General features: G+C 36.9%; 1 protein-coding gene across 16 annotated transcripts in view; it reads left to right on the forward strand.

Moving 5' to 3' along the window:
• dnai1.2 (dynein, axonemal, intermediate chain 1, paralog 2) overlaps positions 1-16,325 on the forward strand; it is a 68,806-nt gene that overhangs the window by 9,755 nt on the left and 42,726 nt on the right. For 10 of the 16 annotated variants that reach the window (XR_015519608.1, XR_015519610.1, XR_015519611.1 and 7 more), the window contains exons 16-17: positions 831-930; positions 7,195-7,377. Coding sequence is in view for 8 of the 16 variants with exons in the window: in XM_087299866.1 (XP_087155992.1) it covers positions 831-930; positions 7,195-7,377 (283 nt within the window). In the remaining 8 variants the exon portion in view is untranslated. Of the gene's footprint in view, positions 1-830; positions 931-7,194; positions 7,378-7,774; positions 8,482-8,835; positions 8,892-8,969; positions 9,131-16,325 lie in introns of those variants that run through there. The other 6 variants (XR_015519615.1, XR_015519613.1, XM_087299868.1 and 3 more) reach the window with 4 other exon arrangements.

Consider the following 16,325-nt stretch of genomic DNA (forward strand, 5'->3'; position numbering starts at 1 on the left):
GTATCGATGTTTGTCACAAGAATGGAGGCTTTTTGTTTTCTAAGCATTGATGTTGTCCATTTTATAGCATTAAACAAAAAAATGTGAACAAAATGAACACATCAACAAAATGAACATATTTTATACTATTGTAGTAATGAGCAAAATTATGTAAAACAGCTTCATTTTAGTGCTGAAATTCAGACTCTGCTTATCTTCATTTAATTCTACATGCATTGCTCTTCCAATTAAAATAAACATAATTAGCTTGCCAGTGCATTTGTTTGACAAATCAATTAGGCTGTCTCTATGCTACAAAAAGACACCCTTGGGTAAATAATAATGAATTAATTTGTCACTGGACATTTTCAGTGTGTGTGTGTGTATGTGTGTGTGTGCTAGTAGTGATGCGTTAAGTAGTGTTTATAGATGCAGTATCCGTGCACTGCCAGCAGAGAGCTCTTGTGCTTTGCAACAGGTCCTAACAGGTAGATCTCTCTCCGAACTTGGTTTTCTGCCTTGGAGCTTTACCTTCTTAAAAAAAAAAATTGACAGATCTGTAATGGCAAAATAAGCAATTAGAAGTGTAGTTGTGTAATGAGTTGTTATTACATAAAACCATACTTTTAACTGACAACAGTTTTATATTCTTCCTGTCTGAGCTTGTAAAATCAAGTTATATTTACAGTTTTGGGTAAGACCTTCTAGGGGCTTAAAAATGTGTATTGTCTTACCCTACCTCAGTAAATGTATCAAATGTGACGATAAAAGGAAAAAATCAAAGTGCCCAGATTAGATGTTTTGAATGAAGTAATACTAATATACAAATGTACAATGTGTTTCTTTCAAAGCTCTCCAGTATTCACCTTTGAGCTGAAATCTTCCGTGACAGATGTAGCCTGGTCTCCATATTCCTCCACTGTCTTTGCTGCTGTCACTGCTGATGGAAAGGTAAACAGATTTTTACTCTCTTTTTTTTTCTCTTCAAGGAAGTGGCTTCAAAGTCTATTTTCATAATAATAACAAAAAGTAATAATTATCCTTCCATACATTTTTCAAACTCATTTTCGTAATTATAATAATTATTTAACGGTCCCTTCAATAACACCTCCTCCAGCTACAACCTATTTCAGCAGGCGCTCTGAGCTTCAGTGAGTAAACAATCAAGAGCTGCTGCTCACGGCTGCATTAAACATAGCAACTGTCATGACATACAGTCCACTAATTGTCTTTTGTGCATGAAAGTCAACAATCAACCTTGGTGTGTGTTTTGGAGTATGATTCACACGTCATATATTTACACACACATGCACATCGCCACAAATAGACACACACACACATACACCCTTATGAGCAGTGTAATGATTGCTAATGAAACACAGTAGCTGCCAGACAGCAGGACGTCTTTCCAGCAGTGTTTGATTGCACCTGTAAACTGCAGAAACACACACACACACACACACACACACACACACACACACACACAAACACACACAAACACACACACACAAACTCCCTTTCTCCACAAGTCAAGAGCTCTGACATCCATCCCGTGGCCCATCGTTAGAGATTAGTTTCAAATCACACAGCTGGTCTCAAGCACTTGTCTAAGACTGCTTTAGGCATCACCTGTCAGTCTTGCAGTCTCAGTCAATTTGAAGTGCCGTGCCGTGGTGGCTATTGCTGTTATTTGCTAAACCGTAACTCTGACAAGGTAAATTACACCTGCCCTTCACAGGAAACTTATTACAGTGTGATCCAATAAAGACCACACACTATTTTCCAACAAAACCAAACAAATCTTTAGATTATTTTTACAAATATCAGTACAGAAAGGCAACTTACTTCCAAAATTCTGCTGTCAAATGTTTGAGCCTGTTTGAATTGTAGCCTCAGTTGGCTGTTCTCAGCTGACAGGAGTGTTCTTCTGTAGTTCATCTGCTTCAAGGTTTGACCTGTTGCATTTTCAGAGATGCTCTTCTGTAGGCACTGTTTCCTTTCTATCAGCTCAAGACTTTCACTTCTGGCATCAACAAGGTTTTTAAAATGGAACTAAGGTCTCCACAGGGTCAGTGAATTTCTGAAATATCATAATTTTTTAAAAGGTATATTCCAGAAATTGAAAAATGTTTGTATTTATTTTTGTCCTAAGTCATGTAATATCATGGAATTTTTGCCACTTTCAATTTTAGCATTATTTTTTCACAAAATGTAGTGTGTTCTATACCATTTTTTTGCATTGTTTCATGTCTGGTGTGAAGATTAGCGCTTTTTTTTTCATCTGTGTTATTCCTTTCATGCTCATCAGCCGTTAATCACATCACTTATCCATAAAGGGCACCTGTTTTAACCCTTTTTCGAAATTTAACATAAATGTTTGTTTCGCAAGAATGTGTCTGCAAAGTTTCAGCTCAAAATACCCACCAGATTATTTATTATACCTTTTTAAATCTGGGAAATTTGAGCTGTTATAACATTGTAGCTGTTTTTGTTGCATGTGCTTTTCATACGAATGAGCTGGTTCTCCCCGCCCATCGTTCCCACATGCGTGTCAGAGCCATAGCCTTCACATAGACAAACAGCACATTGTCAGAAAACAATGAAGCAGATCTGTCTTAGTACAGTAAGAATTTTCCCAACGGTTATTATTTATATTTAAAGTGAAGTTAATTAAAGCCTTTCTGCAATGATGAGTCACACATAATGTTCTTACACACACAAACACGTTTAGCTTTGCACTGTTTTTGCATGGCAAATGTGACAGGATACATGCTAATATCCACTGCTATATGGATATCCATTATGCTCATGTACAAAACAAATCTGATTTAACATACACAAACCAGGATTGAAGCATCTTCTTTTATAACTGTACTGACACTATGCGGCTGTGGTGATAAAATAGGTTGCGATTTTACTGTCTTTATCACAAACATGCACTGTTTTAAAAATGTTTAAACTTGTTAAACTCTTTCTTGATCACATTTGATAATGATTGATGATCACAGAGAGCCGAACAGATCTTTAATCCCAGATGCTTTGTGCACGTCCTGTCTTGTGGATATGATTATACTACGGAGACATGTTATCACTCATCTGACAGTCAATTCGTTGGGCGGGGAAACCGCATTCCTATAGTTGAGCTCAAAATGGGAGGGATTTTGATTCTATTTTAACAACAGGAAATAAAAAAAAAGAGACAATAGCCCCTTTCACACATACAGGTGTGTATGTGTGAACAGGCCCTTTTTTAAAAATTGTAAATTTGTTCTGGCTATTTTCCAACAGAGAGAAGTTGTAACATTACCAGTAATTTGCAGGAATGCTGCGCTGCGTGAACGCAGCAGGAAGATTGCCGGAAAGAGCGCGTGCACGTATAGAACGTCTTTAGCCAATCAGAACAGTCAGACACATTCACGTCCACGCGGTTTATGAGAATAAAAGCCTTTGAATATTTTTCCAGACACATTTAGCTGCTAGAAATTAGTCAGATAACGTTTATATGTCCATCTTAATGCCAACCGTGTAAATAGTTATCGATAAGATGCTTATTATTAGCCATTTGTTTACCTTCAAGCTTTGCGTGTGCCCGTGAAAAAGCCTGTGAGCGCCAGCACACACACATATCATGTACATCTCGACATGCAAAAGTGTTTCTCTATATGTTTTATAGAAGTTGTTCACAATTCTGATCCATCAACAGAGTTTGTGATGTAGTCAAATGTTTACAAATACAAGCGCAGCCGTTTTGAGGTAATTTCTGGTTAATGATGTCAGAATTTACCGCTATTTTGGAATGGATGTGTGAATACTTTTTTTCCGTAAAAATTCTGTAACGTCCTCGACTGTGTGAACACCACTCTTTTCCATATTTTACATAAATTTACCAGTATCACTGTGTGAAAGGGGCTAATGTCACTCCAATATGACTGTGGACACACTATACCTACACACAGTTCTGTCCAAACCGCTTGCCCTTTAAGCCAAAAAAGTGCCCTTTAAGCCAAATGCAATTAATTAAGGCTGACTTCTCAGGATAATATACATTTCAGGAGCTTTGGCTGCAAAATTACCACTTCAAAGACAATGTGTTAAAAAGTAGATAGATGACAAAAAAATGAAATGTAAAATTTGTAAAACTACCATCAAGCTATCAAATACGGAAGAAAGAGAGAGAGAGAGCACATCACAGACACAAAAATTGTAAGTACCTCAGATTTGAGGTAAATTATCCATGTCATTATAGTGGCTATTAAGGTGCTGCAAAATTATATTCAAGCTAAAACCATTTTAATATGCAAAGCACAACAACGGCCTGTTTTTCCATAAATTACTGATCATGAAAAAGCCTATTTAGAGAGTGAAATTTTTGGAAAATCTGGTAATTTGATGTTTTGCTTTGAATGGGAACCCTGTGGATCAGAACACAGCTGGGATCACTGGCAATATCATTCTCTGAAAGTCCTATATATGGTTATGTGAAAATCTTAGTAAATCACAAATGACATGACGTGATTTCCTGATTGCACAAAGCTCGCTATTAATATCTTGAGAAATTTTCCGACATCAACCATAAAGATCACCATACCCTGTGTGGCTTGCTTTAGTATCTCAGTAAACGGGAGACACAACGTGATTTGATGTGTACCAGTATTGCACTCCAATTGGTTGGAATGTGTCCAGGTCTCTCTCTGCTGCCAGCTTGGCTGCCTCAGCTATTTCTAAATGCCACGAAGAAATTCATTGCATGCAAACCTACAAAAATAAAAGCAGATAGACAAAACTGCTCAATTGCTAATCCTAATTAAAGGGACTTCCTTCCGTCAAGCTTTTGAGCTCTAAAGATGTTGTTACATGTGGTGTTACTCCTGCAGTTACAGATGGCATCATTAATCCTGACGTGGCGCATCGCTGCGTCAGCTGCCCAGAATATCATCGGTCTGTTAAGATAGATTCACACTCGCTGACTAATTATGAGCCATGCTGCTTGACAAATATTTACTAATGAGTATCCAAGCCTGTATCCTGTGTCTCCCATCTTCCATCGCTGTCTTTCATCTGTCAAAGCAGAGACCATGCTTAGGTGGGCAGCATGAATGACAATGAGGATGATGGGAATAATAATCACCCATCCCTCACTCACTCACTTACTCCTCTCTTGCGCTGTATCATTTGGATTTTTCTGACTGAATGCAGCAAATGAAATACTGTCATCCACAAACTTCATCTCTGAAAATGGCTCTGTCATTCTCACAGAGGCTCATTCTTAATCTGTGTTTCTGACAGGCACTAAAACACATTTCAATTTATCCACAAACAGCAAATATGCTGCAAAAATTCCATTTCGATATGCACACACACATATCTAAATATGCAGTTTTATGCAAAAATTTGGGCACCCCTCTGTGGTTGCTTAATAATATGCTTTTTCCTTAGAAGAGAATATCACAGTGAAATGCCATTTAGTTTCTAAAGCTAGAGGATGTTATGTTTTTCAGACAGAAATCTGCAGTGTAGCAGTTTTGAAATGTGTGAAATTAAATTGAAACTGAAAAACAGGCTATGCAAAAGTTTGGGCAACGTCTTTTTTTTGTGTGGATTTCAAAACCTGTAGTCACTTAATGCTGATTGATTACACACAAAATAGATTTGAGTGACTCAGTGAACCTTAACAATCCTAACACAGTTTCAAAAATCATGAAACAAAAAATTAAGATAAGATAGCTGATTTCTAGTTGTGCTTCTCCTTATTGTAAACCTGAAAGTAGCAACATGGGAATCTCAAAAGAACTTACTAATGACCTAAAAACTAGGATAATTGAATTAACATGAATTAAAAGGATGCAAAAATATATCACAAAGGTTTAACGTCTCTATCTTCACAGTCAGAAATATAGTAAGAAAATGAAAGGCCACGGGAACAGATCTGGTGAAGAAAAGATGTGTTAGACCAAGAAAAATATCTGAAAGACAAAGGCAAACAATGTTTAGAATGGTAACAGACAAACCACAGACTAGAGATCTGCACAGGACTAAATTTTGAATTCCGCTCCTGCCAGGTTGTAGTCCGCATCCGACCGCTCCATCTTATGTTCAGCATTCGCTATACCGCTGCCCGACCTGCCCCATTTTCTACCCGTTGCACCCTTTCCCGCTAACACACAGCACCAAGCAAGTGGCACAGACGGCATTACGCTCTCTCTCATTCACACACACACACACACGCACGCACGCACGCACGCACGCACGCACGCACGCACACACACACACACACACACACACACACACAGCTCTCTCTCTCAATCACACACATATATAAAAACACATGAAAGCAACAAACAAGCTAAACACAGCATCACGCTGTCTCATTCACATACACACATATGCGTGCTCACTCGTTCGGTAGTCGGGAGCGATATTGTTAGACCGCCCGCTCTCGTTCAAAATACACCAGTTACCGACATCATTGAACATTTATGCATTGATTTAAAAAGGACCATCACGCTCAGCATCCATCAAACCTGACTGAACTGAAGAAGTTGTGCATAGAAGAACGGCACAAAATGCCTTCAGCAAGAAATCAGGAACTTAATGGCTATAAGAAGCGTCTACAAGCTGTTATTCAGCAAAAAGTGGCTGTACACATTCTGACTGACTTAAAGACTGATGTCATTATTCTTTAGGGGTGCCCAAATTATTGCACCTGCTCATTTTTGTTAAGACTTATTTGCATTGCATCTGTTGATTAAATACATGTTAGTATGTCAGAACTGAAATGTTGGTTTTTCCCTAGGGTATAAAATATATTTAAATGAAATTGCTGATCTGAAAGGCCAGCAGGCTATGGCTTGCAATTATGAAAATTATCTGGGGTGGCCAAACTTTTGCATATATAGTGTGTTAAGTTGATCTGTACTTAAATAAATACTGTATACAAACTTACTGTAGATTTCTAAAATAATACAATCCTCTCCAGCAGATGGTCTGAATTCTTACACCTCCACAGTCACATGCATTCTTGTGCTCATACTTATGAATATATTGAAATGCAAGTGCACAAAGAAACAAACACAAATGAATCTTAGGCTTACTAACCCTCAGAGACAAAGCAGAAGAGTACATTGCAGTGGGGCTAAAGTCTCCTTTACACTAAAAACATCAAAACTTCTGCGAAACAGAAAAATGACAAAGACTAAAACTTCATTTTTCTCTCAGGTTCACGTGTTTGACCTCAGCATCAACAAATATGAGGCTCTTTGCCAGCAAAAAGTGGTGTCCAAGAAGACCAGGCTCTTGCATATTGAATTCAACCCTGTCCATCCCATCATCATCGTGGGCGATGACCGCGGCCGTGTCATCAGCCTCAAGCTCTCACCCAACCTCCGCAAGAAGCCTAAGGTGAGAGATGTACTTCTGTTCTGTACAGGCCTCCAGTGAAATCCCATGCTTCATTGATCAGCACTGTTTCAGTCACTGAGCTGCTCCATACTTCACGTGCTGTACTGCTGCATCGGCATCTTTGCGAATTTACAGCACACAGATCCTACTGCATTTGTTGTCAGTTATCGAACGCCTCAATTTAGCTAAGTGACACTGGATGAGAATGTCTTGCTAACACATTAACATAGCATATTGAATGTAAATGGGAATATTTTTTGTTTGCTGCATATTCAAAAGTCATTTCAAGACATCAATCAGTGGAAATGTGTGTTCAGAAGAAGCCGATGCAGAGTAACAAATGACAAGACTAAAGAAATTGATGTTTTTCCAGTGTCAAATTTTGTATACAATTTAGGTTCAAATTCTGAAGGAGCAACACAGAGGCTCAGTGGGTAGCCCTGTCGCCTCACAGCAAGAAGGTTGAGTCGCAGATGGGCCAGTTGACATTTCTGTGTGGACTTTGCATGTTTTCCCTGTGTTTGTGTGGGTTTCATTTGGGTGCTCCGGGTTCCCCCACAAGTCCAAAGACATGCAATATAGGTAAACAAAATTGGCCATAGTGTGTGTGTATGTGTGTGTGTGTACTTGTTTTTGTGACATATCAGGACACAAATCTGTATAATGACATGGGTATGACACAGGTATTACAAAAAGAAGGTGAAATATGAGGACATTGGTGACGTCCTCATTTCTCAAAATGCTTATAAATCCTAGAGAATGAGTTTAATCAGAGAGTAAAGCTGCACAATCTCCTGTAATGGTTGGGTTTAGGGGTGGGGTGGGGGCAATATAATATATGGTTTGGACAGTATAAAATGAATGGAAACCTATGCAATATCCCCACTTTTCACAAAAACAAACGTGTGTGTGTGTGTGTGTGTGTGTGTGTGTGTGTGTGTGTGTGTGTGGGTTGGGTTGGGTTGGGTTGGGTTGGGTTGTGGCTTAAAGGGCATCCACTGTGTAAAACAAATGATGGATAAGTTGGCGATTCATTACCTTGTGAGACCCATCATGAAAAAAGGAATAGGCCGAAAAGAAAATAAATGAATTAATACTTATTTTGAAATATTGTAGTTAAATAAATAACTGGGTTAAATGTGACAATCTAAATTAATGATTTTTACAAATCTTTCCACCAGAACTAACCATTAACAAATAAACTTAGTGTCAAATAAATTTATTGTAAATTTTCCTTTAAAGCACATGCAGCAAATTTAATTCGCAAATTGAGAGTTAAGCTTGGGTTTTACTATCGAAATGGATTCCGCTTTTCTCTTAAAGCTCATAAACATTTGGTGTCTGCAACATTTTTACCATTGATTGACTACGGTGATGTTTTGTACAGTATATGAAAGCCTCAACCAAATGTCTTCAGTCTTTAAACTGTTTATCATAGCGCTCTGAGGTTTGTTACAGGCTGTCATGGACTGTAAAATGTATGTCAAAGCTGAGTGGCCTCAGAATGTAAGAAGGTACACCTATTGGATGACTCTATTCTACAAGGCTCTTCTGGTTCTGGCACCTTTATACCTATGTGCTCTTCCTTATAGGTCAAAAAGCCAGTATGCCCTACATTCAAGTGAAACTTCATCATTTGTCTGTTCCGCGAGTTCAAACTGAAATAGGAAATAGACCCTTCCGTCATGCCACCCCTTCATCCTGGAATACTCTTCAGAATACTCTGAATTAAAAATGTCTGAGTTTATCCCAATTGAATAATTTTGCTCTATCTTTTATTACAAACAACAGTCAATTTCTTAATGTATGTGTTTTTAACATATTGTAATGTGGTATAGCTTTGAATTGAATTGATGGCCAGGCCATCATTGTAAATGTGATCTTGATCTCAGTGGGTTTTTTACATTTGGTAATGCTAACTTTTGTCCATTTACAGTTATTAATTAGATGGCCTCAAACCAGTAGCACCAGCAGCACTGGCTGAATTAGAAGTTTTAAATGTGCACTCTCAGTGTAACAATCTGCTTCTGAAAGAAAAAATTCAACACATTTTTATTTATTTTTTATTTTTTTAAACAACTGCTAAATCTTTAAAGACAGTTATGAGCTATGAGTTTGTTAATTGATTGTATATGCATTTGTTGAACGCATCTGTTAACAAAAATCTTAACTAAATAGTTTCACCAACCATCAAAAATAGACTTTAGCTTTAGTAAACATGGATTTTTTTTTATTCACAGTGATTGTTTCACAATTGTGTACCCACTTATTTTGTCCAATGTACTTACACTTCAAATCAGTTCCAATTTTACATTTTGTAAAGTTTTGTAAATCATCAGTTGCATGGAGTGACTGAATAATTGCTTATTAAAATTAAATCACAAAATTAAAATTAAATTAATTTAAAATTAAAATTAAAACAGCTTTTTAAAATGTATTTGTGAAAAATAAATGGCCACTATTAGAACACTGTAGCACCCTTATGCAGGGTTTCTGCAGGTTTAAAGACATTTTTAAACCATTATGAATGAAATCTTAAACTCGTAAAGGGCTTAAGGCTAAGGAATTTTTCAAATGGCCTAGATGAAAAAGATTATTATTTGTTCTATTAAAAATATTACAATTTAATACATGTAATAATACAATAATAATTTAATAATAAAAATGTTTACTATTTTAGACATTTCTTAGCTAAAAACAAGCAAGCTCTACTTCTATCCATACTTTTTTTTTCAACATAAACTTTCTTTAAAATAAAAAAATGAACAAATGTTTTAAAAAGTTTCAAAAACTAATTAATAAAAAAAAATCTATGCACAACAATCTATCCAGGTCAGTGTCCTCAGCAGTAAATACATAGAGTACTTTTAAACAAATGTTATTTTAAGGAAAATAATTAAACCATTATCATAAATAGAGTTAGAAATTACCTTTTTAAATAAAAGTTTTAAGTTTTATTGAGATGATTGTTAGTGATTGTATGGGTTTTGGCCAGATTGGGTAGCAATACATGAACGAAGAAAAATTAAGACCTGTTAAAAAAGATTTATGACCTGCAACACAATATTTCAGTAAATTTAAGACTTTTTAAGGCCAAATTTTTAATTTTGGGATTAAGACTTTTTAAGACCCCGCTGAAACCCTGTTATGTATGCTTTATTTTTCTCAATATCTATTCACGTGATTTGAATTAGTGCTTTATAAGGTTTTTCTTTTGGTAATCTTGTTAATGGCAATCAGTATTAAAGTTTTCTTTCTGCATCTTGAGAAACCAGCCCACTGATTGATTATGTATCAAGCCCTTCGTTTACAGTCAGGTAGTAAATAACAATGGCAGCACATAATTAAAACCTCTTGGCCTCACAGACAAGCTGCTGTCTTTTACAGCTGGACTTGTGAAATGGTGAAGTTGTTGTTTGGAGCTCTCAGTGGATGCCATTGCTCAGTGTGGACATATTATGTTGGTGATAGTCATTATATCTGATTGACTGAATCTTATGACGCATAGTGTCACAGGTTGAGCCACTGTGTCCACTAATGCTTTTGATTAGCAAGAGGCTTTATTATTGCAGCTGTGGCTGTTTACCTTAGATAGAGAGAGAAGAAGAAAACTGCTGTAGTGTAATTGGTTTTAATATGACTGATGAGAGTCAGCAATGCAACACATTCACTGTCTCCTCAAGTCATTAATCACAAGCGTTCCACAATCTAATGTCATTATTACCTCTGAAAGAGCACACTTACTCTCCTGATGCAGTGGCTAATCAATTTAAAACTAACATAGCTGCCTGGTTTGCCTCATCGAGTGGATTATTTGCATCTTATATTTGTTAAAAAGGTGTGAATTTTTGCATATTATTTAAAGGAACTGTCCACTTTAAAAAAAAATAGCCTTCCCTAGACAACTGTTTTGGAGGTATGCAGTTAAGGTTTATTATTCAATAAATCAGATTAGACCATCAGCGTCTTGCTCAAAAATGGCAGAAGAATTTCATCATTCTTCTATTATTTTAAGCTTGACTCCTCTGTAGTTACATTGTCATGTACTAAGACATATGGACACAGGCTAATTTAAATAGGAACTATGCTCTTATTCCGACGTAATAATTAAGGAATTTGCTGCTTTACCATGGCTCTTTAATCATTTTTAGTGAGATGCCAATGGTCTAATCTGATTCAGTGACCTATGCTAAGCTAAGCTAAAGTACTCCCGATCTGCCGAATGGACTCAAAGACAGTAAAACTCAACAGTTTGACTGGTGACTTGTAAAATGAGGATATTAAAAATGTTTTACTGCAAAAATAATGCTTTTTTTTCCAAAGAATTTTCTCCTTTTTTCCATTGTTCAGAAAAACTACTTAGTTTTCTACCAATTTACAAATGGTAATACAGTTTTATGCAAAAGTTTGGGCACCCCCCTGTGGCTGCATATTAATGTGCTCTTTCTTTATCAGAGCTCACAGTGAAATGCCATTTGGTTTCTAGTGAAAGCTAGATGATGTTATGTTTTTCAGACAGAAATCTGCAGTGTATCGGTATTGAGATGTGTAAAATTAAATTAAAACTAAAAAAGCTGGCTATGCAAAAGTTTGGGGACCTTCTTTTTTGTGTGGATTTCAAAACCTGTAGTCACTTACTGTAATGTGGATTAATTACAACACAAAATTGATTTGAGTAACTCGGTGAACCTTAACAATCCTAACACATGCGCAACCAATCACGATAAAAGATATTTAAGATAGCTGATTGCTAGTTGTGCTTCTCAATGTGAACCAGAAAGTAGCAACATTGGGACAAAAAAAAAAACTTCTTAGTGACATAAAACTAGGATAATTCACCAACATGAATTAGGAGATTGTTGCAAAAAGCTATCACAAAGTCTCTATCTTCACAGTCAGAAATATAGGAAGAACAGGGAAGACAACAGGAACAGTTCTGGTAAAGGAGAGATGTGGTAGGCCAAGAAAAATATTTGAAAGGCAAAGGCGAATGATGGTTAGAATGGTCACCATCAAACCACAGATCACCTACTGTAAAATATGGTGGAGGGTCTATCATGCTGTGGAGATGTGTAGCAAACACAAGTACTAAAAACACAGAGTTAAAGGTGGCATGGATTCTACTCAGTGTCGTCAGATTCTGAAGAACAATGTTCATGAATCAGTCAAGAGGCTGAAGTTATGACGGGGTTGGATTTTTCAGCAGGACAATGACCCAAACCACAGTTCCAGATCTACCAAGGAATTCATGCTCAGACATGATATCAGACAATGTTCTATAATGTCCATCCCCAGACTTGAACATCATTGAAAATCTATGAATTGATTTGGAAAGAGCCCGGTCCAAATGGTCAAAAATGTCTTCAGCAAAAATGTAGGGACTTATCCTTGGCTATAAGAAGCATCTACAGGCTGTTATTTCAGTAAAAAGTAAAAATATCATTGTTCTCTTGGGGTGCCAAATTTTTACACCTGTCTATTGTGTAATGATATAAATTACACTGCATTTGTTGATTAAATAAATGTCATGTAAGAACTGAAATGTTTTTCCTTAGGGTAAAAAATATATCCAAATGAAATTGTTCATCTGAAAGGCCAGCAGGCTATGGCTTGCAATTCAGAAAATTATCAGAGGTGCCCAAACTTTTGCATAAAACGGTACCTTCATTATACACAACATTTACTCATTCTCTCTAAAGCATTGGTAGCCATTAAGTTCTGTTTACTGAATATTTGTACTTGTAGTACAATCTACTTTTATTCTTTGAATATAACATGTATTCTGAATATGTCGTTTGTTAGGAGGAACCACTTAGTGATGGGAGGGAACTCAAGAAAATAGTAAAGCAGTTCTTAGTCAGCAAGCTCATTATTTACAGCATTACTTCAGATATTTTAAAACAGCATAACAAAGCAATGGAAACAACAACAGCTTCTATAATACAGACCTTTATGAAGAACAAGGATTACATTGATTTTGGATAAAGTGCTTGACCTTTGCAGGTTTCCAGTTGTGCTAAAGTGAGTGTAGGTCAATGCTGGCCGAAACTAGACATGTACCTGTCTAGAGTTATATATTAAAGCTGTGGGACCCATGGGGTGGCGTCTGAAAACAGCATGTTCCATACTCAATAGAAACGGTTAGCGGTTTTCAAGCCTAAGACATGACACCGACACACATCTCACCTCCTGTGAGCCTTAAAAATGCTTTCTACCTTCCAGCCCACCTCTCTGTGCCTGTGACTCATCAATCACGCCTTCCATATTAATCCCGTAGCCGGTCCTTTTTTACTGACACTTTTAGATTCACTGCATGAACAGTCGGGTCCACTTTCTTTCTCGAGCCCTCGGTTTGCCACCTCAGCAGCTGATTTATTTTGTAATCTATTTCATTATAAGTTATATCATTCTCAGCAGTCAGCAACTTCTCAAATAAACTACACAACACCGATCGCAATTACAAGAAACATTAAAAGTCCTCTTACCAAGGGAGCCACTTAAAACGCATTAAAATCTTCCTCTTCACTTACATAAGAACTCTCTGCTGATTCACAGTCATCTGCCGCAGACATTAGAAAATGAGACTTTGCATAACTCATTTTGTGCTGTATTTGAAACATCTGAGCTGTATGCCTACATAGAGTCCCAAAATGGATGATAAAAGCCTATCGTTTCTAAAAAGAATACTTCAGCCATCCTCGCTCTATGCTGATTTATACATCTCTGCATGACATTATTTTCATTAGCTGCAGACTATGGCACATGCAAATCTGTGTGAAATAAATTTTGCACAAATATACTGTGCAGCACTTTAGCACATTTTCTTTTGAAATAAAATTAAAAGATTGTCTTCTCTGTAGCTTGGACTTCAAAAGTCTACAAAAGTATAAGTGCTCAGCATATTTAAGTACACCCCATTTTGAAAATTAATATTTGTATCAATTTCTCAGTAAATATAGGTCATGTATTTTGGTGCATTTAAACAAAACAGATTTATTAAACAGATATTTTTATTAGAATAATATCTTAGTCACCAAACATATTTAGAAATTGAAAGATAATACAATTTAATTCAAGCAAAATATTGCAAAATTTCAGCTTTATTTTAACTTTTTTTTTTGCTTCTTTTGATTTTTCCTCTTTTTAAATTTTGTATTTAATTTTTTCTATAACATATAAATTTGGGTGGACTAGTTTTTGAGCCATTATCTTTAAGTTATTTTGTTAGATAAGCTCCAGATTTGGCTTCAGTATCGACTAATCTAATGTATATGAAAAATATAATATTGTACAGCTTCATATTAAAATAGAAAAATAAAGAGTGAGGGGTGTACTTGTATATGCTGAGCACTGTACAACAACATAATATATATTTCACCCTCGTAGCAGTGCGATATGGCTGTATATCGGCACTGGTGGGAGGCGTGCATTTGCACGAGGCCGCAGGCCACACAAATACACTGACAGTTATAGGTACTGTACATTGTTATGGGTTAAGGATGCACAAATTCATCAATTTCCTCTTTCTGGCTATTCTTTCATTGAATGATTTATGTAAAAATGTGTGAAAACAGTATCTAAGGAGAACGGGGCTTAGTATAGGGTCAATTGTTAATATGTAAAAACACTTTTCTTATTTAAGTGAATTTTGCAAATTAGGTCCTCTTAAGGAAGGGGTGTCCAACCTCAGTCCTGGAGGGCCAGTGTCCTACTGAGTTTAGGTCCAACTTGCTTCAACACACCTGCTAGGCAGTTTTTAGTATGTCTAGTAAAGCCGTGATTACACTGAACTTTTCTACCTATAGACCTCCGTTCATACGAACGTGAATGCGTCAGACCAGAAACGCAAGCTTGTGCGACAAATTACACCGATCGCTGCATTGGAAAGTTCAAGCTTGGTAAACTCTCACCTGTAATCATCTTGTGGTTGCATGAGACCAATCGAAGATCAAAATATGACCTCTATGGACAGAAATTTAAAACATGGACCAATCATTTGCTTTTTTTAATGTCTAATCATCTTGTTTAATCTGGCCCCTTTTCCCAGCGCCATACGACAGAATTTGCATGCTCAAATTCTAATGTGACCGTGGTATAAGAGCTTGATTAGCTAGTTTAGGTGTGTTTGATTAGGGCTGGATCTAAACTCTCCAGGACACCGACCCTCAATGGCTGAGTTTGGACACTTCTGCCTTAAGGGGTTTGAATTGTTCAAGCTACGCAATGAAGCTAATAGAGATTTACTGAAGGTTTTTTGAAGCCAAACTGAAAGGCAAAGACCAGCATTTGATTTTAAAGAAGTGAAATTGAATTGTTTATAAATCCCTTTGATTGACATTTCTCGCTCCTCCAAATTTTATTTCCCCAGTGGCTCTCGCTGGTTGGGATTCTATGAATAGCTGTAACCTTGAGCTACTTATTAGAGCTGATTGAAGAATCCTCCGCCGCAGCTTTGTGGATGTCTGAACATTAGCATTCTGCTGAGCACATTTAGCAGATGTTCTGTGAGCGATTACCAGACTCATGAATCTGCCTAATGATTGACAGGAACAGTAGAGTGTTTAATTGGTGCAAGTGAGTTTTTCTGCTGAGAAGTTTGTCTGGTCTGGTTTAGTTGATTACAGCATCAGTACGGTCAGTAACCATAGTGATCTTTGGCTATTCTCCCTGGAGGAAACAATGTGTCACTGTAATCATCTCAGACAAATGTCATGTGAGATTAGAGTCTCTGACGGTGACATTGGTGGTTTTGTTCCACCGCATCACAGAGAGGAAATAACGGCTTGCTAACACCTTTCTCATTACCTCTGCCAGTGGAGATAGAGCCGTTTAAATGGGAGCTTAACACAGAGAAGTATTTGTGATTGTTAGTGGCACCCCTGGGTCAGTCCTCTCTCTAGCAGCGGTGACTTATCTCCTTCTCTCCATTTCTCTCTTTGGCTCTGCAG

Source organism: Danio rerio, chromosome 21 (assembly GCF_052040795.2).
Source record: "Danio rerio strain M-AB ecotype USA chromosome 21, GRCz13ab, whole genome shotgun sequence".
Classification (NCBI taxonomy): domain Eukaryota; kingdom Metazoa; phylum Chordata; class Actinopteri; order Cypriniformes; family Danionidae; genus Danio; species Danio rerio.